We start from the raw sequence: 26700 nt of genomic DNA on the forward strand, positions 1-26700 counted from the left end.
GGGTACCTGCCAGGAAATGAACATTTTTTTTCGTTAGAAAATTGGGTTTCGTTAGATCAAGTTTTAACTATATATTTATCTTTTGTCTTGGCAAGAAATGATGTCATAAAATGGTTAGCTTTGGATTATTTAGTATTCGCTTAGGTTATTATGAAGAGTAGTACCAGAGTCCTTCAATGCTTTTCTGGTTATGAAACTGTGCCCACAGTTTCATCAGGGACAGAGGCTGCCGCTAGGGTCGCTGCGGTCAACACGGGGGCATTCATGCGCGTGCACTGCGCTCGGCTGAATGCTGTGCCGGTTTGAGGCAATCCTTTATCTTGCACCAAACCGCAATAAATCGACGACCACTCATACTTCATTGACATACAATGTGGTTGTTGCATACATGTGTAAAAACTTACTTTCGCATATTTTTTTAAGACATCAAAGCTGCGATGGATCCAGTCATGCCGACGTAGCAATATTAGCTGTATATGTTGTTCCAGCGTGATTCCTTACCTCAAGCAGTATAGCACAAGAGTATTTATTTAGGCACGAGATACTTACTTAGACTTGTGACACTGCACAAGCCTTACAAACCCACCACTTCGCAAACTGAATCCTCACAGTGGGAGTTGAGCCAGCGCTGATCACACTATTTAGAATCAGGGCATCTATGCCACGGGAGTTTGACACGGCCGCATTACAAGAAAGAAAAGGTCTACATCCTTGTGTCTACAGTTGATAAAAGTTAACTTCACTCCATTGCAGCTTACCTCACAGAGCTTTGGCTACACTTGAAATCAGGAGTGACAGAGCTTTCACGAGGTAACGTCCATGTACCGCGTGAATACCCGCTGATCTCTGGGACCTAACCTCGCCTTAACTCCGAGTTTGTAACCACGTTTTGTGCATTTTCGACGAGTAACTTTGACAACTTCATGTTACCTGGACATTGCACGAGCGAAAGTGTGTTGCACTTCACATTGCTCAGCGTCGCAAGGGCACTTGGGTATCTCCAATCTTCGCGTTGGTGGCACCTTCACAAATCACAACGTGCGTTACTTTGACTGCTTAGACGGACTACGTCTGCACTGCATGATGCAGCGGTTTTCTTAATAAAGACTGCACAGGGGAGACTTGATTAACTGAAACGAAACCATGTTTCACTAATCTAGAGAAAATACACACATCTCTTTACAAGCAGAGCTCTGTGGCACTTTTGATTTATTCAGAACATGAAAAACATAACACTGGGCATAATTCCCAAAAACCTGTCAAGCTGAGGAAACAGTAACGCCCATTGTGTCCATACTTCACTATAATTGCTTATTTCAATGCATATGTTTGAGAACATCACGCTGTCGAGCCACTAAACTTACAGTAAACAAAGCAAGAATGCTACAGTAGAAAGAGAAGGATAGAAAGACTTTTATTGGAAAAATACCCCAGAAAACAGGAAGCTATAAGCGACATTTTCCTAGTGTAGGAAAACTTTCTGTAAGGCCACTACACAAAGGGAGCAAGCTATTGCAAAAAGAAAGCAAACTCTGAAGTATAATATAAAAATAAAAAAAATTAGCTTAGTTGACATTCAGTCAGTAAAAATGAAAAAAAGAAAAATGTTTTTTTGGCAACGGAAGCTAGGAAACAATGCAAAGCATTTAATAAGCTGGAAAGAACCTAAAAAACTAGCAAGCTGCGGAAGAAACAGCGCCGGCCCGCAACTTTGCCTGCTCGTGTTGAAGACACATTTTCTCTGTTCACTATGAAGTCGTCCGTTTGAATAACGGTGGCGTCAAAATGTTTTGCGCACGCTCTAATGTGTTCAGAATCATAGGTAAATCCGCCAGCTTCCTGTCACAGTATTTCACGTTTCCATTCATCCCTCTCATCGCCGTCCCTTGGCAAATTAAACAACGACACCTTTTTGCTCGTGCCTCTGTAGCCAGAGCGACAACCCGGTACACAGCAAGTCTTCGGTATCGTCACTCATCTACACCATCCGTGTCCTCGCACGCATTTCTCACAGCCGTCAGTCACACAAATTTAGAAAAACGAGGAAAATTGAACGCTGATGCTGCCGGATTCCTCGGGCCCCCAGCTCTCCCTACGCATCGAAGCTCTTCTCAGTGCCCCCCGTGCGCTCCTTGTGCGGCAGCTGCGGCAACATAGAAAGCTCTCCCCATAGCGTTACAGAGGTGTTTTGTGACCAGAAAAGCATTGAAGGACTCTGGTAGTACTTAATGGTGCATTCAGACGACTAAACGAATCTAGATTTGAAGGGGCGGACGCCGCATCATGTGACCTCACATCAGCGTTCCCCGCAACGGTGAACACGTCCTCTTAGCCATCGACATTAAAGGGGCTTTCGACAACATCAGCCACCAAGGAATACTGGAGGGGCTCGCAAACACCAACTGTGGTGAAAGAACATACAAGTACATTCAGAGCTTCTTAAGCCAACGCACAGCGGAGTTGAAGATCGGAGAGCTCCAGACTCCTGCATACCAACCTCCCAACAAGGGCACGCCGCAAGGAGCAGTAATATCACCCACGCTCTTCAACGTAGCCATGGTCGGCCTTGCCAGAAAACTGCAGGAGGTAGAAGGGCTCCGACACGCCTTCTATGCAGACGACATGACACTCTGGACCACAAAAGGATCACTCGCTGAAAAGGAAGAGCGCCTGCAAACTGCAGCTCACATCATCCAAGAATATGTCAGCCAGCGTGGTCTACAGTGCTCCCCAGAGAAATCTGAAATCTTACGTGTATGGAGAAGCAGACGTAACCACGCAGCTTCCACAGACCCATCACAAAAACTTGAGGTATACCTCAATGGAAACCTCATACCAGAGAAACCATTGATCAGGATCCTGGGCATGTGGCTGCAGAGTAACCAACGAGCCACCCACACCCTTATGCTCCTCCAAACCAGCGTCAAGGCTATATCACGCATGATATCTCGGGTGACATATAAGAAAAGAGGGATGAAGGAAGGAGACACCCTTCGACTTGTTCGAAGCCTGGTGGTAAGCCGCATAACATATAGCCTACCTTATTATAATCTCACACAATCTGAGACCAGACGGGCCGACACCCTCTTGAGAATGGCATTCAAGACTGCTCTCCGTCTGCCGACCAGTACATCTACTGAGAAATTGATGGCACTGGGGCTTCATAACACCCTCAGCGAACTTGTTGAAGCACTTCACGTCTCACAACAACAGAGACTTGAGCGTACTCGCACGGGCCAACAGGTCCTAAAAACCCTAGGATTCCAAGCCTCGACAACGAGAGCCCAGGAAACCTGCGAGATACCTCGTCATGTCCGGGAGGGCTATCACGTTGCCCCAATTCCACGCAACATGGACCCCAACCTGCACAGCGGCAGAAGGAGAGCAAGGGCCCAATACTTCCAGAAAACCTATAGATTCCAAACTACAGCCCGTTTCACGGACGCTGCCATGTATGGGACGACGACTAAAGGAGCAGTGGCAGTGGTATGCGACCGCCGAGGCCACATAACCTCTGGAGCATCTGTCCGCCCTTGCAAGATCACAGAAGCCGAAGAGCTGGCCATCGCACTTGCCATCCGCGAAGGCCTGCATGCAAACAAGCCGCTGACAATACTCACAGACTCCCAGCAGGCCTGCAGGAACTTCCTGCAGGGCAGAATTGGTGTGCCTGCGGCACATGTCCTTGCACAAATACCAAGGGAAGGCAAGGACGACTCCTACATACAGACCGTCATATGGATACCAGGCCACTCTGGCATCACGGGTAACCTGCACGCCGACCGGGCAGCTCGAGGCTTCGTACACAACCGAGCGCTCCCTACGTCGACTGCAGCGGACCCGGAGCCAGTTGACCTCCAGTATGCCACAATACTGAATTACCACAGAGGGCGACGCCTAAGGTATCCACCACCTCATCAAAAGCTTGCGACGAAGGAGGCCACTGCATGGCGTAGACTCCAAACCGGAACCTACAAAAACCTACACACACTACACCGCATGCACCCCACATCTTACAGGGATGAATGCCCATGGTGCGGGGCCACACCAACCCTGTACCACATTACATGGGAGTGCACACTACACGACCTCGAACACCACAACATGAACACCTCATGTGAGCAGTGGGAGGCACTGCTGTCCAGTCCGGCCCTCGACGACCAGATCAGGCTCGTTCAGAGAGCAGAGCGGATGGCAAGAGCCAGCGGAGCCCTGGACTAAGGGCCCTGACCATCAGCAAGGCCCCTACGAGGCAATCCACAGGAGCTTTGCCTGTACATAAATAAAGTTTGTCATCATCATCATCATCAGCGATTCCCCTCGTCCGCGCGGCTCGTCTGGCACAAAAATGTTTTGCTCTGCATTATTTGTGTGACCTGCAAACACCAAATGTAGTGTTTGTAGTGTTTGCAGGTCACACAATGATCACATTGCCAAAGGCTGTCATATTGGCTAATTTTGTGCGCTTTTCTTTGAAATTGATTCTCCCCTCTTGTCCTCTCTAGTGCCAATTGAATTCAGCTTTGCACACCATAACTAAAGTCTAGGTGTATGCGCCGGTGGTATCTAGAACGTTACAACAGGCTTTGATGACATGAGTCTCCTCTTTTTCAGGCTCGATATGGTTGGATTAGAGAGCATTGCAAATCATTATTTGTGGTGCTGTAAAGGAAATAAGGCTCTGTAGTATAATTAGTGGGTCAAGGGCTTTTCAATAAAACAGTACGTATGTGAACAATTTTATGTGAGAACTCATTTTAGGTGTGTTGCCATCCTTGAAAGTGATGTTTTTTTCAAAAAAAGCTTAATTAAAAAAAGCAAACTGATATACTTCTACTCGATTTTTCAAAAGCGTTTGATAAGGTTCCGCATAGTAAATTACTTCTGAAATTACGTAACATAGGATTACCGCTTTATCTTATTAAGTGGGTTGAATCTTATTTAACTAATAGAAAACAATTCGTCGAAATTAAATCTAGTGTATCTAGGATGCTCAATGTCACTTCTGGTGTGCCACAGGGAAGTGTGTTGGGGCCACTATTGTTCCTTATATATGTAAATGATTTAGTGCAAGCAATCGCGGACACAGTGTCCATGAAGCTTTTCGCGGATGATTGTGTTGTGTTTAAAGAAATAACCTGCCCTGACGACCATAACCTATTACAGCAAACTCTTCGTAACATTGAATGCTGGTGCGCAGCATGGGACATGGAATTAAACGTTGATAAAACCGTGCTCATGAATATAACGCGAAAAACAAATCCTAGTGTGTTTACCTACAATATTCATGGCTCCCCCATTCAATCAGTAATGCAGTGTAAGTATTTAGGGATCACCCTTTCAAGTGATATGACGTGGCGAGCACACATTTCGTCAGTGTGCACTTCTGCTTTTTGGAAACTGTGCTTTTTGAAAAGGAAGCTTGCAAAGGCAACTGTGAATGTTAAACTTCAAGCGTATAATGCTATTATCAGACCTAAGTCGGAGTATGCGTCCGTTGTATGGGATCCGTACACGAAAAAAGATATACAAAGCTTAGAAACGCTACAAAAGAAAGCCATCAGATTTATATTCAATAAGTACAAAAGACTAGATTCACCAACTCAACTCATGAAAGCTCATAACATCCCCACCTTGGCTGTCCGCAGAAAGATCAGTCGACTAAAATTCTTGCGCAATATTTTTAACGGAAAACTTGGTATGTCTGCACCTTCATATTTAAAGACCACTACAGCGAGAACAACGCGCAACACTCACAAACACACCCTACAACACATTTTTGCCAAAACAGAGGCATTCAAACAAAGTTTTTTTCCCCGCACTGTTTCGGATTGGAACAGTCTACCTAAGTTCGTTTGCGAGGCAGATAATTTTGACGAAGTCCTTGAGCAACATTTTTCGTAATGAATATTGAATCATAGAAAATTATATTGCTGTTATGCTGCGTTATAAACTGATACAATGCTGTTATATTGCTCTTATATTGCTGTTAAACCATTATGCTGCGAGTGTTGTTATAAATTGTTCGTGATTTTTTTTTTTTCATTCCTTTCTTATAAATCGTCCAAGCGACAGCGACATATTGCTTGTGCTGCCAGTGTTGTTATCAATTATTTTGTATTGTTCTTCTTTCTCTGTAATTCCACTCCTGCCTGGGCCATGTGGCCTGCAGTATTGTGAAATAAATAAATAAATAAAATTTCATTTTTTGGTATTTTAAGAATCTAAGACAATTCGTAATTTTGCTGCAGCAAAAAATGACGTCTCTGTCTGGTTGTCTTCAAAAGTTATGTTGCTTTTTAAAAGTGCCGGCGACTTCCTTGAAACCGAAACTGACATAATGTGAAAACGATACCGACATTAGAATGACTAAAACAAACTTACATGTTTGTGCTCAAAAATGCAGGATACATTTAGATTAGTTTGTGATGAAATATTTTAAAGGTTAATAAGATAGAGCAATGGCGATCGCGACCATTATTTATTCGAGTTGCACAAATTGCCATGTGGGGCACACGACGTGACATCGTCTTTACACTGCACCGATGTGTTGTACTACTATGGTGAAAGGTATTTATTTCTCACTTCAGTGTACTAGATTGGTGTCTTACAGAATATAACAAGGTATGGATAAATTCCGAGTGAAACAAAGGTCGAAGCGCAATGTCTGAAAAGTTAGTGTGCCTTCATTTGAGTGAAAGCTCTGGGCACAGGACGCTACAAGCACAGGGGAGGTTTTTCCAAAGACATCCTGAGCAAAGTGAAGCCTGTGTATGTACACCTCTGTTGAGACGAACTTCTGATGAGATGTCTTGAAGAAAAAATGCAAAACGTGAATGAATGCTTCAGTGGGATGCTCTGGCAGCGTGTCTCTAAAGATGTCTATGTAGGCCTGTGCACTCTATGTTTTGGAATATGCGATTGTATATGTCAGTTCAACAATGGAAATAGTGGCACGCTGGATATCTTAAGGCAGGCTGGTATCGATCCTGGCTACGGCACCTCAAAAGGTTGCCTCCGCAAGGACCGAACACGCTTGAAGAATGCCAAGCGCCAGTCAACAGCTGACGAAAAACAAGGCTGAGAAAAACGAGCTGCTAAAACAATCTCATGGTGGACTTGTGGCAGCTGAGGAAGGACCCAGCTATGAGTCTGGCAGCTTTTATTCCCCCACGACCTTCCAATTATGTATATAACACGCTTGTTTTTCTTAAAACTTCATTATTAGTTGTTTTTTGTTACGCAAAAAGTCATAACTTTTGAATAAAATAATATTCTTCGATGAAACTTCCCATGCTTCTTTCTGGAACATTAATCTGTGCAATAAACTAGGATAATTCAAATGCATAAATAACTTTGGTGTTATAAGATTTCGACTGAAATGCACCTGCCTGAAATTACACAATTTTCGGTTTTCGGCTATACCACACTTAAATACTGATCACAGCGTAAAGATTCTAGTTAATTGCACAGCCTGCATGTACAGCTACATTGCCGCCAAGCCGTTTTTGTTTCGCGTCTTAGGATCTGTACTTATGACTGTTGGCGTGATGGGCATATTTTGGTAATTTCAGTAACTAAACTGTGATTAGTTTTCACTTTTCTTGCCTAACATAGTTGAAGGGTCTTTTTAACCCTTTCAATGCCGGGTTTTTTTGGCACTGTTCCACACTCCCTGCCGGGTCTTTTTTCTTTTTTTCATGTTACATGGAAATTTTCTGTTAGCAATGCAGTAGGATGCTCTTCAGGACATGTAAAATTTATACTGGGGATTATCTCATCAAATAAAAAGTAGCACTCACATTAACAATTACAAGAAAATTACAAGCAAGGAACTAATAACAAAATAATATAATTAGCCATTAATTCAGAGTTGCTGAGCCACTAGTTATCCATTTTATTCGGAGTCCAAATTGATTAAGAGCTCATGAATTTCTTCGTCTGTCAAATAGCGCGCGCACGTGGCACGCTGACTTGCCATGGCTCCACTGCTGAGATGCTAGCAATGAGACGCGAACCAACGCTGATGTTGAAGCATGCCCCATCTGTTGTCATAAATTTCACCACAAGTTATATTCCTTTATATGTTCTCTCCATAGACGACGGGATACGCCCGCATTATTTTTTTTTTACAAGAGTCCTTTCACGAGTGGCAGGGAATGATTTAAAGAGGAAAAACGAATATACTCGGGATTGGCAAGGCTTATGCGTGTGTCGTTGCCCAAAGTATTTCAGGATTGGCAGTGAAAGGGTTAAACAGCCGCTCTTAAGGCAAACACAAAGCAAATCAGTTTAGGATCATAATCTAAAACGATTTTCAAAAAGGTGGCAAATATACCTTAAGAGCTGGCACAGTGCTTTGTGGCTGTCATATTTCATGAGATATGAACTCTGAGAGGCCTTGTTGCAGTCATTTTTTTAGTAAACTTTTTACTTTTTGTTCCAAGTACAGACATCTATTTCCATTATAAGCCTGCACAGGGGCCACTGCAGACTGTGCAGTCACCTGTAGTTTTTGCCAAATGCAAACAGTGGTTTAAGTTCGACTTTGTGCAAAGTTTTGTTTTGTTTGGAGATGGCATTTTCTTGCTCTTGCAGAAGTCATTAAAACCAGACATGTTGCTGCCTGTGGCAACAACATATTGAAAATGGGGAGCACTAAGCAGACTTTCATGGTACAGTTTGGAATCGAATTAAATGCAAAGAACCATCAGGTAACAGAAGGGTGCTGAGTCTTGTCTATACTTCCACAGATGGCAAAGCTAGAGACCACTCAACGTCTAGGTAGACCTTACTCAAGTTGATGTACTTTTGTTTGTTTTGGATGCACCAGGAGAGTGCTCAAATTTAGGGGTGTGTGGATATTTGAAAATTTTGAATAAAGAAACGAATAGCATTCTATTTGATTCGCTACTTGAATTGAATAGTGAATATTTGAAATACCAAATATTTTTCTAATACTTTTCGAATACTCGGCACCAATGGGAATACCCAAAGGAACAAAACTTTCGAACAGTGAGGGGTAATTTTTTCTCTCTTGAATTATTGACTTGCCAAGATGCGTGCATCCGAAACATTTACGGGACTGTGCTGTGTGCGTTTACTGCTAGACATAAGAGAAACCTGAGCCGACGGCAGAGAGCCAGCAGCGGCATGCGGGCCCGGCCCGTTCGGCGAAAGAATCACGGGGACACGAGTCGGGGAGGGAAACTGGAAAATAAAGACACTCTCACACTGAATGCCATATGTGTTGGTTGTACGTTTCTGGGCCTCTGTGAACGCTACATGGTGGCAGCATACGTTCGAACCTGCAATGAACGGTCCAGTGGAGGGGTTGCAAGCTCAGCATGGAAAAGTGGCAATGTCCAGCTTTCAGTGCAAGCCTCCGGAGGAATTTAACTTCGCAAATCCAAGTGAGTGGTTGCAATAGAAGCGGCGTTTCGAATGTTTTCGTATCGCAAGTGGCCTCGCCTCGAAATTCTCCGTGGAACAAGTCTACGCATTAGTCTACTTTATGGGCGACAAGGCCGAAGACATCCTTGTCTCATTAAGGGTGTCAGAGGAAGAGAAGAACAGCTACAATGATGTTCTGCAAGCTTTCGAAAACCACTTCATAGTTTGACAGAATGTCATGTACAAAAGAGCGACATTCTTCAGAAGAGAACACCGGGAAGGAGAAGGTGTCGAGTTCGTCACAGAGCTACGCTGACTGGCCAAGTTGTGCAATTGTGCATGACGAGATAATCCGGGATCGGATAGTAGTGCGTATCAAAGACCAGAAGCTGTCAGAAAGAATGCAGCTGGACTTGGAGCTGACTCTCGAGAAGGCCACCACCATGGCTCGACAGTCTGAAGTGGTTAAAGAACAAGCTGCTGCTCTACACAGCTACAGTGAGGGGAAGGTGGACAGAGTCGACCAGGCTCGTAGTCCAACTGTGCCTTCAGGAAAGCGAAAGATTCCTGCAACGCAAGCTAAGAAGTCGCCTGAAGCCGAAGCAAAGCATTGTACGTTTTGTGGCTACTTGCAGCACACTACAAGGAAGTGCCCTGCATAAAAAGCGACATGCAACAAGTGCCATAAAAAGGGACATTTTGCTCGTGTCTGTGAAGGAAAGAGCATCAGTCCGCGAGATCACCGGTAACAACGCATTTCTTGGAGTCATCTCATCCAGCTGCAGCGACATGTGGATGGCTAATGTGGACATCGATGGTTCGCCTGTCACCTTCAAAGTAGATACAGGAGCAGATGTGACTGTGATTCCTCTCCTAATGTATAAGAACGATTTCAAGAATCTGCATCTCCAGAAGCCAGCTAAGGTCTTGAGTTCACCCTCTGCCTGTCAGTGAACATGTCTTTGCACAACTTGCAGGAGCTCAGTATTTTTCCAAAGTCGACGCCAATTCAAGTTGGCGGAGGAGTCTCGAAACATGACCACATTCATAATGCCATTTGGGAGGTACCGGTTCAAAAGACTATCTATTGGAATCAGTTCTGCACCCAAGTTCTTCCAAAGGAAGATGTCATAGTTTTTGGATAATCTGGAAGGCATTGCTTGTAACTTGGGTGATATCCGGGTCTATGGCAGGATGCAAGCAGAGCACAGTGCCCGTCTTGGAAAGATTCTGCAAAGATTACAGAAACATTGTGTCACCGTGAACTGCGAAAAGTGCGAATTCAATGTACAAAGGGTAAAGTTCTTGGGACACATCGTTTATGACCAAGGAATTCATGTTGACCCTTCGAAAGTGCAGGCTATTATTGGTATGAGACACCCGTCAAACACTCAGGAGCTGAGGAGGTTTATGGAAATGGCAAACTACCTGACAAAGTTTGTCCCGAACATGTCACTAATAGCCCACCCCATGAACGCTCTTCTAAACGCGAAAAGCGAGTGGGTATGGACCTCAGCCCAGCAGAAAAGCTTCGAACTGTTAAAAAAAAAGCTGTCTGAAAGCCCAGTTCTGTCAGTGTTCGATCCAGAGAATCTGATGATAGTTTCGGCCGATGCCTCATCCTTTGGGTTGGGTGCCGTTCTGCGACAGAAGCAGAAAGATGGGGTCTACAGACCTGTAGCGTACACCTCCAGTAGTCTGTCAGAAACAGAAAGGAAGTACGCACAAATTGAGAAAGAAGGCCTTGCTGTGACCTGGGCATGTGAGGAGCTTCAGGAGTATTTCAAAGGCTTGCATTTTACCATTGAAACTGACCACAAGCCGCTAGTTACGATTTTCATGTCGAAAAATTTGTTGGCCATCACGCCCAGGCTGCAAAGACTGAAGATGCGCATGATGCATTTTTTGTATAAAATGACACATGTGCCAGGCAAAGATCTTGTTGCTGCTGACGCTCTGTCTCAACAGCTGCTACCTCACCGAAATAGCACTGAGCTTGAAGAAGTTGCATGCTACCTTAGAAGCGTAATTGTCAATCTTCCGTCAACTGACAAGAGACTTGCAGAAATTCAAGAAAAGCAAGCGGAAGATCCAATTTGCACCAAGCTGAGCAACTACTGCAATGATGGATGGCCAAACTGCAAAGAGCTTCCGTTCGAATGCAGAGATTATTGGCAGCACAGGTCAGACATTACTGTTGAAGATGGCCTTCTGATGAAAGGGTCAAGGATAGTAATTCCTGGGACCAATGCATAAAGAAATACAAAGATACGCCAGGGTCATCAAGGAATTGTAAAGTGTCAAGCAAGAGCCTGGGAGTCAGTATGGTGGCCAGGTGTATCAACAGAAATTGAAGAGCTCATACGTCGCTGTACGCAGTGTGTTCAAGAACAGAGTTGCAGACATGAGCTGTTGATGCCGTTTGATTTTCCTGATCGACCGTCGCAGAAAGTTGCCATGGATCTGTTCCACTGTGGAGGAAAGAACTACTTGCTTGTGACTGATTGTTATTCAAGGTATCCCGAGATCGCCCTGCTTACAAGTATGACAGCACAAGAAGTAATAAAACATGAAGTCTGTTTTCGCAAGACACGGCATGCCTGAAACCGTTTTAATGGCCCTCAATTCAAGAAACTTGATGGCTCTGCCTTCCACCAGTACGCGAAAGAATGGGGCTTCGAGCACGTGACATCGAGCCCCAGGTTTTCGCAAAGCATTGGTTTCGTTGAGGCGGCTGTGTGGATCGTAATGAAGAGCCTACAGAAAACAGGGGACAGTTATGGTGCTCTTCAGGCGTACAGAACCACGCCGCTTGCAGATGGCTTTAGTCCCGTGGAGTTGTTGATGGGACAACGTCTTAGGATGTCTCTCCCGGCGGCATGTAGTTCGCTGGAACCCACTGTGGTAGACAAGCAAGCGCTTCAGGTGTGGGAACGCCAGCGTACAGCCGAGCAAAAGAAAAACCATGACAGAAGGCACGGAGCTTGGATCCTTCGAGATATAGAGCCAGGGGAAACAGTGTGGATAAGAGACCAAAACAAGACTGGAAAGGTACTTTCATCGGCGGGGTCTCCAAGGTCTTATATTGTGGAGACAGACACAAACTAACTGAGGAACAGATTCCACTTAGCCCCACTGCCTGAAATTGAGAAACGCTCGTCGCATGAGTCAATGCTCGGGAGAAACCCACAAGCCTCACCAGACGTGAGGAGTCAAGAAGCGGGAGTTGTATTGGGTCAAGAGGACAAAATGCAACCTGAACAAACGAACCTCAAGAAGACTCCTCTGCCCCACAGGGCTACAAGACGCGGAGTGGACGCGTAGTCAAGTTTGTACAGCAGTTCTAAGCAGAAAACTGTGAGGGTGAGATGTGCTGTGTGCGTTTACTGCTAGACAGAAGAGAAACCTGAGCCGACGGCGGCATGCGGGCCCAGCTTGCTCGGCGAATAAATTGCGGGTGCGCGAGTCGGGGAGGGAAACTTGAAAATAAAGACACTCTCAGACTGAACGCTATACATGTCGGTTGTACGTTTCTCGGCCTCCGCGAACACTACAGTGACTGTTGATGTTATATTGATCACCGGATGTAGCCGTCCTTGCGTAAAACTTCGTCGTCATCGAAACGAAGGTGTCCTTAATCCACTATCATCATCATGAGATTCAAGATGATGTTGACGTTAAAACAATGTTTAGTTTTTTTATGGCTCAATTTTATTGTATAAAGGTGATGACAAAGTACCATCTTCAATACTGAAGTAACCGCTGTAATTCAACCAGCAATTATGAAATATCTCGAAGGCTCTAGTCACTGCGGTATGAGAGTTCACCTCAGTTTACATAATTGTGGCATTTTTTGTCAGTTAAAAGGAATCGTAATGTTCCTTTAAAGTTTGTGTATATTTGTTTGAAATAAAATACGGAATTCTTGCTGTTTTGAAAATAGTTCACTTACTATTCAAAAACTATTCGAAAAGTATTCAGTTCCGTTCTTAAAATGACTATTTGCACACTCCAACTCATGACTATACGGGTAGCTTTGATCCAGTGTCTCTGTAAGTACTTTTTTATCACTGAGCCGGGCATCTTTTCTTTTGTTCTGGGATCGCGGTGTGCCTCTAACCACAGCCAATAGATTTTGACACTGTGCCAACTGGCCCCACGAGTCTCCCCTTAAAGCTAATTTTTTCCCTCGCTTAGCCTGGGCCACAGCCGCTTCAGAAGACCTCTACGAACGTCTGCGGCTCATTTCTTCTTCCGGTTTTTCACTAGTGTGTGTACGCATGTGTGCGTGTGTTGCTTGAGCACTTGCATGGCTTTGCCAAATGCCTGATATTTTTTCTCCCAGCGAGCCGTTGTTACTTAATGTTCAATTACATACAGCTACTTCCTTCTTCATGAATACGGGTACGTCCCCGTTTCGGCTAAATGTCAGGACTTCCTCCCTTCTACTTCCCTGTGTGATGTACAATGCCAAACGTCCGTGCATGTGCTCTCTGCTGCTATTGCAAAATCACGACTCGGTGTAGGGGTGTGCGAATATTCGAAAATTTCGAATAACGAGCGGAATAGTGTTCTATTCGAACTATGGAATATTTTTCGAATAATTTTAGAGTAATCAGCACTAGTGGTAAAACCCCAAATAAACAACACGTTGGAAGAGCGAAGGATCATTTTTGTTGTTTTAATTAGTGAATTACCAAGATGCACACAGGTCAAGCTTTTACGGGACAGTCGAAGCTTTACTCATCACAGTATAAAGCAATTTTTCCTTTAAATTCCAGTGTCGCCGAAGCGAATGTGTCCTCAATTCAATATCATTATCATGAGATGCATGATGTTCATTCATGAAATATTATTTAACTTTTAGCTCGTAGTGTTACTTAAAATCTGGTTACAAAGTACCACCTCGAATATAGAAGTAACTGCTATATTCCCCCTAAAGTTAAAAAAATACGTGGAAGGCTCTAGTCTCTACTGTATACGAGCTTACCTCACTTTACATAATTGTGGTATCTTTTGTCGGTTAAATGTAACGGCAATGTTACCTTGTTTAAGTTTGTGAATATTTGTTTGAAATAAAAGTTGTAGAATTCTAGGCCTGTCTTGAAAATGGTTGCCTTACTATATGAAAACTATTCAAATAGTATTTATTACATATATTTGTATTTGACTCGGTTCTAAATATCACTATTTGGACACCCCTACTCAAATTATAAACAGCATTGGGTTAGGCCCACCAGCAGGTGTGAGCATTTGGTTTTTGTTGCCTTGTTTTGATGAGAATAGCTTGATCTGTGAATCATCCTGGAGACACACTCATGATGTGCCAGTGAATGCTTGCAGTGTTGTGCCTCATCTTGCTATAGCCAATTGCATCTTATTCTGAAACACGTGCATACAAGTGCACACATGCACAAATATTGGACATTAACATGAACAAGGCAAGTGTGGCAGTTAAATGTAGTGAAAGGAAAGTTGGAAATCTATCTGAAGTGTCTACAAAGCTACTAAAATATCTGATATGAGCTCTTCAGGAAAAGAACTTTGCATTTAGAAAAGAATTCAAACTTTTTGAGAGTGCCAAACGACGGGTCAAGAAAGATAACGCTGCACCTATGTGTTGTCCTTCTTGTCCCATCATTTAGTGCTCCTCCGAAAGAGTCGGTGTAACAACAAGCTCAGATTTCAACCCTTCTGCAGAATAAATTCACTAGTTCAGGGATCAAAGCCGGAAGCCCTACCTGACTGGGACATTCACTTTGCCAACTGAGCTAACCAGGAGACCAGCACTTAGAAGTACTACAAAAATTTCTTAAAGTTCATCCTAAAGTTTTAGTCTATAACGCATGTGGATTTTCTTTGAGAGTTTTTACGACATTCACATGGGTGACAACTTCTTCTTTTGAATCTGCTTTCACCTTACTGATTATCACAGGCCTCATTTCGATAAGCACACTTTTTTTTAAATAAAAGTGGAACTGAAACTGCACAAAATAGGATGTTGTGTTTTGTTTAATGTGCCCCTCACCAGTATAGGGCAATGTGAGAAAACAAGTGTGGCACATAGATAACTCGGTGGCGATTCTGTACGCAAAATATGTAATCGCGGCGTGATCAGAGAACAACCGAATTTTCGAACAGAGCTGCACTTTCAGCAAGAGTGTTGCACCTATGAATGGCCCGTGCAACATGTGCTGCTTGCAACGTTACTGACTATGGCACATGACATTGGTTAACCATCCAGTGTGAAACACACAAAGCTGCCACTGGAAGTGTACTGCGAATTAAAAGTATAACAGAACAAAAAAAAATGAAAGGAGGCAAGGCTTGCCGTGTGGATGTTACGCAGTCCCTCTGCTATGGTACAAGAGCGAGGGTAGGGAAGGAACTCCGCTTGTGGACCCTTGCCCAGGCAAAAAAGGGACAGTGTCTGCATTGGCAGTGAAGCTTGTTTCCTGGGGGCATGGTAACAGGACAGTTCGATATCTTGAAAGCCCTTCAGTAATGGACTAACTAGAGAATTCTTTAGGTAAAAATTAAAATGGCCCCCAGGTTGTGCTTTACAACTTCCAATGTGTAACCAAAATTTGCAATTGGGCCTCATAAAAGCGTAAGGGACGTACACATCTCATTTAGCATATGAACCCTTCAGAGCACGCAAAGTGTTGCGTATTGTAACTGCATCGTGAGTAGTGTTCAGTCAATTATTGAAATATCATATTGCAAAAAGAAATGCTACTTGGGCATCAACTGCACTCTGTGATGGGCAGTAGAACTTAACAGTTCAGTTTGTGTTCATGTTTGTATTGACCTGCTTATGATTTCATTTATCTCACTTTTGCAGCCTGGCAATGATGCAGGCAGAATTAGCCGGGAAGATCTGGCTGAAGCCTTGCTGATGTGTATGACTGCTTCAGCTGGTTTTGGAAAGTACTGCATACCACTGGCTGTAGAAAAGCTAGATTCTGATCTAGCTGTTGCAAAGTTGGACTCGCTGAAACTCTTGGTATGTTCTGTGGCTTAGCCTGTATGAATATGCATATACATAATCAGGTTGTTTAATGTGTTACATTTGTTTTGCAGCATGCTTCAAGCCTTTGAAAGTATGGTACATTTAGTGTATGCATCAGCCATTTTTCTCGTTTTCTGTCTTTTTTCTTCAGCGTACATCAGATATAAACAGTTAAACCTTGGTATAATGATGTCACTAGTACCATTACTTTACTTTACATTACTTTACATTACTTTACTTTATTATATTTAAATTAGATCTTTTATGTAAAGTGTAGTCACTTACCCCCCCCCTTTTTTTTTTCGACAGAAAAAGCCACTAAAAAATCTCCTTATAATAGGGCAGTCTGAAAAAAATACTTTTTGCTTTAATGAAAGACTAACTTTGTTGGACTTCATATCCATAGACCAGATTTAAAGCTTGATGCTGTGCATATGCAGTCCTTTTCACTGTGTAAAGATGAAAGAAATATGGGTCCAACACATTGTGGTAATTATTTGCATGCAAAATGTTTGACGATAATCATTTGCACACAAAACAATTTCTCATCTTTACCAGTTTTTTACCGTCCTTAATCTTTCCAGATGTTATGTATACAATTGTGTGTATTATAAACCTATAACCTTTTCATCTGAGCATGTCACGGATGCCGCTGATTTTGTAGTTTCAGATGAATTCTCGACTTTTCATTTTGCAACTGCATAGTTTGCTGCATGGTGTAACGAACACAGATAACAGTAATCTATAAAATATTCAGAGTGCAATTTAGTGTCACCACATAAGTTGCCTCTCGAACATTTTTTTCATTTCTAGCATCGTCTGTAGCTCTGAAAAAATTGCCTGCTTGTACAGTGAGCATTGAAGTGTCTATCAGAATTCGAACACCTGCATGCACCAGGTGTCCTCTCAGCACCTAAATTTGTTTATGGTATCTTTGTAGTGTTTGTTGTACTGCCTTCTTAGTTTACGAGAACATTGATGATGTCTACAAGCAATGAGTGGACAAGATACAGGAGAAAATAGATTGAGTAACATCTTGAACTTTCAAATCTAGTAATGTGGAGGAAGATAATGTTGCTGGGGTTAATTTCATCAGTTCCATTTGCATTGAACGAATGGATGAATATTGTGTGCAAGACGTAAAAATTACATGTTTGTTTACTGCTGTGCAAAATTATTAAAGGAACCGTTGATGAAAAAAAATGGCCTTCTCCCTTCTGCCACCCCTATCCTGAACTTGGTGCCCAGTTTTCAAACTGAAACCCTCTCGAATACGGCTATGCTGGAGTGCTACACAGTTCTTGGGAAACATACTTAAGTTTGTCTTTAAAGTCTTCAAAGTTATATTTGAAGTGACAGTTTTGAAATGTTCAATGAATACTAAAAAACTGTACATAATTCTTGAAGAAGGGTAGTAGAGGAAGACCACAACTAGAAGCACGTAATTTTGCCCATCTGCTTCCTCTCCTAGTATTATTGTTTTTATATTAATTTTGATTTTTTTTTCCTCCTCTTAGAGTAACAATTTCTCATAAGCTACAGCAGCGCCTCCTCTATTTTTCTGTGCCTGGGCGAAGGAGCGGAGCGCAATGGGAACCGACCGTCGGCGTTAGTGCGGCGTTTAGCCGCCGGGCGCCGCCACCGTAGTAGACATGCGGTCGCGTCGTCGCTCGCGGAAACGAATGCCGTGGCTGCATTCGAAGCTGCTATGTGGTTCAGTTTTCGGCTGTATTCGCGTTGTTTAAAGTATAATGAAAACTTGTAAACTGGAATCATGAAGCACTTGTCGTTCTGGGCAACCAGCCCATTCGAAGGCATGTGTCTTTCACGGCTATTTGATCGAGACGCTCGCGCGTCGTCTGCTAGCCCGATACCAGAGAGCGCATGCCAGGGATGCGTGGAAAATTGTTTTGTCACCGTTACGTTCGCTTGACTGAGAGTCGGTTTTTGACTGTCTGAAAGTCGATTTTCGAAAGCAGCATTTGCCAAGAGCTAATACTGAAAGCTTGGGCGCTTAAAGTTCGCCAAAGCGTGCTACCGTCTACTGGTGTAGCACTATACGCAAGCCTGGAGTTCATGCGCTAAATAGCACGAAATGTCACTAGACTGCTTCCAGGAATACACGTGATCGCCCGTTCCCTTCGTAAAGCTTTTGAGAATTACATTTGTTGCCACCGGGAGAAAGCAACAGCTGGTGCCAGAAACAGAGGAACTATGCCAAGTGATTCCACCATTTCAGAGCTTAAACCAGTTAAATCGTGGTGGTACGAAAAACAAAGAAAAACAGCTACATATGCCGCGCGCTTCCTGCAACACTGACCGATGTGTGTGAACAGACGCTGTCGTTCAAGTATAAAGTCGTAGTGCCGACTCTCAACATGAGCCAGTGTGAAAGGCGCGAAAAATGGCGCAGCCTGTTGTCAGTTGCTTGAGCTCGTCTTTGTATTTGTCGACGGATTGTTGTAGCCTCAGTATCCGGCTCCTCAAGTATCTTTATTTTCTCTTCCATTTGCTCTTTTCGGTAGTGAGCAAAGTATAGAAACCGAATGGCTGTCGACCTGGACGCTTTTGTTGCATGGGGCCGCCTGTTCAGCCTTGTTCACTCATTTATTGTGACGCTGTACATAATATAATTGTCGGTTGTTTCGCCCGTAGCGCATGTGGTGTCCGTGGGCTCTGATTCTTCAGCTTCGGGACCTAATGTCAGCGCGGCATGCGCATGGCGGCGCTCGCGAGGCAGCGTTGCTACTGGTACTACATGCATTCGTTGACTGTTCGGACGCAACACGGTCACGCTTAGGGATACTTGCCATGCTTGGTTCAGTTGTTACCTTGGGCTGCGAACGTGAAGGGTAGTCTGCAAAGAGTGACGCTACTGTATCCTTCTTAAGCCACCTATTCCTATATTCTATGAAATCTTCGCGTCATAAACGACGGCTGCATATTCTAGTGTAGTTTGAAGATGTATTAGGAGACCAATTATCCCGCCTAATTACTGCAAGCCACCTCTACCAAAAACCAGCGGCAGCTGGAATTTCATGGAACGACAGTAAAGGCGAAAGCTTTAGATGCCTCATCAAACGCGAAAATTGACCGTCGGCCGCGTCAGCACGAGTGATGCAAAAAATAATTACGTGACGACGTCATCATATGACGTCACAGATAATAAAATTTTGTGAAATTATCGTGACGTCACATAACGTGATGTCGTCATATTACATCTTCGCTTGGTAAAAATGGGCCGATGGGCCAAATGGGCCGCTGATGAGCAGAAAGCTTGCACTGCCTCCGATCCTTGAGGCTGTAAGAAAACCACGTTAGGCGCAGAAACATCTCGGAGGGAGGCAGGGAATGTTCAATACGTTGACTGGAAGAAAAAGAAGATGGCTTTCGCCTTTCAGTCGTCTTAGATGAATGGATAAGGGACCCTGTGAGATTTTTTTTCTTTATCAATAAAGGGAAATAAAAAAAAGACAATCGTGATTTCTTTCCGTTCCATTTGCAGAGTGGAAGAGAACAGTATGACATACTAAGGCATTGGGGCGGTTGCAATAGCCTGAAATAGAAAATAAAACGCGAATACTATCAAACTCGAATGCAAGTATCGAACCGGCAGCACGGCCTGACAGACCGCCTGCGGAATACGTACAGCGGGGATGGAAAGACACGCGAACATGCGGCATCTGCATTCTTTGCTGTTTCGCACTTATTTTCAAGTGGTTATAGCCTGAATGATTGATGAAAAGACGACGTCATTCATGACACCATAAAAGACCATCTAGCATATTTTTATTGCCACCAGGGTTAGAGCGTGATAAAAAACAGCGCGCAGCTATGTTCGCGTTTCTTTCCATCCCCCTGTACCTGTGAAAGCCTGCAAGAAGCACAAAAGCAATTAAACTTGGATGCAAACACGAATTCGTGAGCTTCGTGATAGCGCGGCCGTTCAGCGCCAGCTTCCCGTAGTCTACTTGCACAGCACCACCACGCGGCAGCGGCGAGCGGACGCGGAGCGCGCGCTCGACGGCCCGAGGAGAGCGTTCGCCCAGGCACTGAAAAAATAGAGGAGGCGCTGGCTACAGTCAAACCTGGATATATCGAACTCTCTAAGAAATGAAAATAAGTTTGATATATTGAATAATTTGATATAAAACTTTTGGAGAATTTATTGCATTTTTGATGCGAATGTCTTCACGGCAATACACAGGGATCTTTTTTATTTTGTATTTTTCTGCAGTTTGCAGTTGGTGATGTGGGGTTATATGCAAGGGTGGGTTATACGCGAGAAAATACGGTATTGATGTAAATAGCGCCAGAGCATCTTCATACGCAGCTGTGCATACTCGTTATGCGCCGGAAGCCTCTAGTCCGCCTTGGCCCTAGTGTCGGCCCTGTTTTAAATGCGGAGCATTTCTTAGTCGCACCTGCGGCGTCAGTGGCGCCATCCACACCCCCACTGCGCATACTCGGCTCGTCTCGTGCCGGAATCAAGCCTCTCCTCTCCCTCCTTGTGCACTCCCGAATGTGTGCACAATGAGAAAAAGTGAAATTCTTCCAGCAGAAAGCCCACTTGTTGGGGCATTTTGCACTGCCTGATGTTTGATATATCAAGTGTTCTGGCTGTTTTTGTTCGATGTAAGTGTGGATCTTCCTGTGCATCGCTGTAGCCAGCGGGGCCCTGGAAGAGGGGCACCACCCACCCTAAACACTCCAAGCCATGATATAAATAAATGTTTCTTCTCTCTCTCTCTCCTGTGCATCGATGTTAAAGCATTGCCATGTTCAAGAATAGTTCGATATCAAGGATAATTTTATTTACTTGAGTTGCTCAACCGTGGTGGCCACATTTCGATGGAGGCGAAATGTGGCCACCACGCATTTATTTTATTATTTATTATTTATTTATTAACAATCATAATTTGCCCAAGTTTGATATAGTCTGGTTTGACTGTACCTCTGCAGCCCTTTTCTCGGTTAATTCCCTTCGGTGGGTATGTGCCATGGATGTGGTTCATCATAACAACCATCAGCCAGAAGTGGAGCCAGCTCTGAGGCTTCTAACTAGAAGTTGGAGAACTACAGAGGCCCATGGTAGACCTGCCTCTGTGTCTCTAAGAGACTACCATTGCTTCGCAGGTTCCAGGCCCTAGGCACACTGCACGATTTTGCAACCACTGTAATGCTTTGTACACAATTGTGTAGGTACCTTTTAAAAATAAACAATGGAGGTTTTGGTGCTTTCCACTGCATTATAATAGTTTTGCTAAGGCCTACTATTATATTATATAGAAAAATTTTTTTCTACATGAATGGTGAGCATCGCCTAAAAAGGTTAAGAAGTTGAGTAATATTTAAAAATAACCACCTTGAACTAAAATGACATTTCCATTGGCAACATAATATATCAGTGGTGGGAGGTGTGTGGTGACAGGTGATAATGGATAATTAGTCCCTAATTAGTAACGAACTTATATTTTAAGCAGGCTCATCATAACTGGGAAATTGAAGTGAGCTCTCTGTCAAAGCAATATCAGTTTTTGGATCTGGAAAAAGTACAGTTACCTGTGGAACTGTGGCACGACAACTTCCTGCTTTATATTTTGTGGTCATTTTCTCAGGACCCAGTTCTTTTTTGACAGTTCCATCAAATGCTGGAAAGCAATACTCTTTTTGTGCTTTTTGTAAGGTACGCAACTATCATGTAGCGTGGCGCCCCCGAGCGGTGGCCGTCGGAAGCTCTGTTGAGATTATTGAAATGTTGGACCCGCTGGAGTCAGCGAATGTTACTACTTGTTTTGTCTCATTTGGGGTCGTTCTGCGACTGTGTGCACGGTCTCGATACGTGACACTTTCGGTTCCTCAATGTGAACGGAAAATAAAAAGGCAACTGATTTTACTGCGGGCCTCGATGCTCACAGCGTACAGCGGGAGATAAAGCAAAAGTCTCCCCTTCAGATTATCGCCTTGAAAAGCCGTGAGTGGTTAAGCGGGTTAAACTTCACAAGCAAATAACCAAGGCCCATGAATGTATACAGAATTCCATTTTGTGGCCGAGTATATACCTACTACCTCATATCACCTTTCTCGCGCTTCGTTCCTCCGCTCGACACAGTCGCTGTGCAGACAGTACCAGAACTGATTAGGAATGCGTTCCGCCTCTAGAATATAACAAAAAGTCCGGTTTTAAAGCGTTCATCGCACCATTCCACGTCCGAGGTGGCTTTGAAGTGCCTCCGTGACCTTCACATCTTCAGCACTTTTTGCTTGGTATTACTTGCTGATGGCGCCGTTTTTTCGTCCCTGTCCCTTACGATGTTACTTATTGCACTTCTCAAACACCAAAAAAGTAGGATGATAACATGAACGTCACATCTTAAACGTGAAAATTGCGTCTTGCCGCTGGTTTCATTCGCTGCTTGCCGACCTATTATGGCATTCTGCTGTCTTTTTTTTTTCTCTTTTTATCAAGAAAGCGCAATAAAATCATATTTACAATAATCGCACATGCCTCAAGTGGTTCTTGTGCTTCGGTCTCGAAGGACAACACATTTTTTTTTTTGTTTACTTACATCGTGCTTTGAAGTGAGCTGAGCAAGCTACGCGGCAGAACGCAATGCAAGCAAAAATGAGATAAAGCACGTCTCCGAGAATGTCTCTGATATTACTGAGAGATGGTTACTGAGACTCCTGCTACCATATTGTGTTAACAACACAGCGGGGTTTGCAACGCGCGATTAAGTGCCGCAAGCAATGCGACGAGTGTGTTTGCTTTATTTACAATTGTGTGCATATTTATTTTCCTAATGAGTTTGCAATTACGTACCCGACATTCCTTTACTTATTACAAATTGTCAATATATTACCGCCAACCCTGCTTTCACAAAAACATAAATCGGAGTGCAACCGAAGCGCAAAGAACTGAACTCTTCGCCAAATGTGTACATTCCTAAACCGTCTGTAGCGGGCCGATAATCTCAACGACCGCCATTTTGGATGTACAGTCGCGCCACCTATACGCCGTGAAAGTTGCGAATACAGTTGCAAGTGGTAGTTGGGCCCCCATTATGCTGCGTGCAAATGTTCAGATGTGGATGGTTGGCATGTTGTCATCTGGCCAGCTCTCTCTTGTGGGCAGTTGTCGCTATTACCTATGGATGAGGGTAGACATTGACATTCAGGTCTTGTGGTTGTGCTAACCATACTTGCAAATAAAAATTCGTTTAATTGAGGTGTGTGAAAAGATGAGTTGACAGTGAGGCCCAAGCTCTGTAATAGGGAGGTTTTGTAAACTGGCACTCATTTGCATTTGTGTAATTTCAAGTTTATGTGTATTCGAGTATGTGCGTTTATGATAAATTTTGAGCATATTAAGCAAATATTTGCCTTTAAAAGCTGCTCCAGCGTACTATGGTTCAGATGTAACATGTTCATTTCACTGTGTGATGTTTGATATACTTGATTGTTGGCATGAAGTTCGCACACAACTAAAAAGCAGGATTAAGAGGTTATGTTATGATTAAGATTTCATTTGTTGTACCAGTGTTACACGGTCACTTTTCATAATGATCGGGCCTGGTCTGGATTGAATTTTTTTTATCGTGATGGCCTCTTTTACGCAAACTGCAAGAGGGAGTCAATCACTGGTGAGAAATTTGATGCCCGTCAGGCTTTATCGCAATCACCAGTGCACTGTGTGACGTCGGTATTAAAAATGATTTTATGCTTTAACCCCTTCAGACACTAATTATGATGCACTGTCTGCAAATGCGTAAAATTCGCATGGCATAATTCGAAGACACTCAGTATTACATTCCAAGAAAGAAAATGAAGGAGTGTGTTGTTTTGTGCGATTCAGTAATTATTGTTAATTAGCGTGTTATTATTTATCTAATTATTCTGCCATCAGTCAGCAATAATACTTGCATAAAAAGAATCAACTATTAGGTCTGAAATGCATGCACAGTTTGTTTTTTGTTGTATTCGCTTCGAGCGGAAAAAAAAAACTCTTGACGTTGGTCTTAGAACGCGGCACGTCGAACGATCGTCTAACATGGTAGTGTCTCGAGCAAAGTGATCCTCTGAAGCAATACACAGCACAATGAAGTTAAATGACCGCTAGTTGTCCATTCAGGAAGCCGGCAAGAATGTGCGCACTGAGTTTCAGGCCATTTGAAGAAACATCAGGCGTGTGACGCGCCTCCGAAGTTCGCGTACACAATTGTGCACACCGTGACTGAAGGGGTTAATGTTATCTCTTCTTTTTCCTTCAGATTCGTGGAGCTGATGTTTTTCCCGCTGCCTGTTTCAAGGAAAAGGCAGTGCTCATATGGAGACAAATACACAACTTGGTAAAATACAGCTATCAATTAAGCTACCCATGTCATTGTTTTGCTACACAGAGAATAACTGAATTAAAAAAAATTTTTTCATAGGTATTTGTGAACAGACATGAAGCCATCATTCCCACTGCTCTCGATTGTCTTTCAAGTGTTTCAAGAGTCCTCTCAAAGCACAAAAATGTGAGTTGTCATAAATTTCGTCTGCACATTACTAGCTAAACATTACAATACTTCTAACTTAGGTAAATAAGAAAATTCCCAATCTAGCTGTACATAATCAGATAATATTGTGTGGCTTGTAATGCAGTAATGATGTGACATCATGAATGACTACTATGAGAATTTTACTTCATTTCAATTTTTGTTTATGCATATTAGTTTTAGATATACTTGTAGAAGTGTCTATAAAAGGGAAAGAAAAAACTTGCTGAAAAAATTGTGTTGACTTCAGCAGGATGAAATTAATGTTACGACATGATTATGTAGTTCCCGTTGTTGGTTATACTGTGTAGTGTCACACAACTTCTTTCAAGTGTAGCAAAAAAGCTGGACTATTGTTGATGATGTCATGTACACATGCATTGAGATTTTTTTATTAAGGCTCATAGGCAAGCCAGTTGGTTGGCCAGAGTAATGCAGTACGGTTTCCAGCAATGAACAAGTTTTAAAAATAAATTAAAGGAAGCAAGTAAACACTGCATGAAGTCGTGTAACTTTCCTGTCTCACAATGAACTTTTACCTCTGTGGAATTTGGAAATCATGGTGTGTGTGATGCATAGGTCGGCAAACTCACTCATGAGTTGACTCACTCAGACCCAGATCGAGACGTGAGTCTGAGTCTGAGTGAGTCCGGGTGAGTAAAGTTTTTGTGTGTATGAGTCCGAGTGAGTTCTGTTGGGAAAAATTTTGGTGAGCCTGAGTCCGAGTGAGTCCGGTTGAGGAAAATTTTGGTGAGTCTGAGTCCGAGTGAGCCCTAAGGGCAAAATATATTTCTTGAGTGAGTCTGAGTGAGCTCCATATTTTTTGCCGACCTATGGTCCTATCTACTCAACTTCAGCATTACTATCAGCCTTATGTCGGCTCACGTTTATACTCGCGTATAGTCCCACATTCTTCAACGCACTACCGTTCATACGTCAGCTCAATATTTATTGATCAGAGGGCTGAGTTAGAAGGGGGAGGGGGAGGAGGTGCCTTGACCTCCTCCCGTAAACTTTTTCATGGGAAGTTACTGATAAAAATATCTCGTGTGAGTCATCTCTTTCAATAAAAAGGTCCTTATTGAACTGCAAACTCAGACAACTCGTATTTGAAGGTACGAAATCAAAAGGTGCTAAGTAGCGCACCGATTATGCGAGATATTGGCGTTAAAGAGCATTGACATTATGGTAGAAAAAGGCTAATTATAGGCTAACAGACTCATGAGTCGACTCACTCAGACTCAGACCGAGCCGTGAGTCTGAGTGAGTTCGAGTGAATTATATTTTGGTGAGTCTGAGTCCGAGTGAGTCCGGTTGAGAAAAATTATAGTGAGTCTGAGTCCGAGTGAGTCCGGATGAGGAAAAGTTTGGTGAGTCTGAGTCCGAGTGAGCTCTAAGGGTAAGATATGTTTCGTGAGTGTGTCTGAGTGAGCTCCACATTTTTTGCCGACCTATGGTGTGATGTAGACACCACCATTTCGTGTGCCTCAGGACAATTAAACCTCAAACCTCTTTATGATGCAGTGTCATGTGTCATAACAAATACTTTTTTTTAATCTGATACTTGATATAAGTATAAAGCTGATATATTGTGAAAAGAAAAAAAAGTGAATTTGATAATGACTTTGTTGACTATTTTGTTATGGTGGCTAGAGGGGGAAGTGTGACGGGCGAGAGCGGAGGGCTGTATGAATTCCCAATGAAAGATGGCGGTCACACCAGGTGGCGCTACCTGCAACGTAGATGCTTGTGGCG

At 43.3% G+C, this 26700-nt stretch overlaps 1 protein-coding gene across 1 annotated transcript in view; it reads left to right on the forward strand.

Annotated features, from left to right (window-relative positions):
- LOC119379167 (MMS19 nucleotide excision repair protein homolog) overlaps positions 1-26700 on the forward strand; it is a 105098-nt gene that overhangs the window by 17182 nt on the left and 61216 nt on the right. Inside the window, exons 8-10 of the mRNA XM_037648368.2 lie at positions 16238-16399; positions 24676-24753; positions 24838-24924. Coding sequence (XP_037504296.1) covers positions 16238-16399; positions 24676-24753; positions 24838-24924 — 327 coding nt within the window. The remainder of the gene's footprint in view (positions 1-16237; positions 16400-24675; positions 24754-24837; positions 24925-26700) is intronic.

This window comes from Rhipicephalus sanguineus, chromosome 1 (assembly GCF_013339695.2).
Source record: "Rhipicephalus sanguineus isolate Rsan-2018 chromosome 1, BIME_Rsan_1.4, whole genome shotgun sequence".
NCBI classification, from domain to species: domain Eukaryota; kingdom Metazoa; phylum Arthropoda; class Arachnida; order Ixodida; family Ixodidae; genus Rhipicephalus; species Rhipicephalus sanguineus.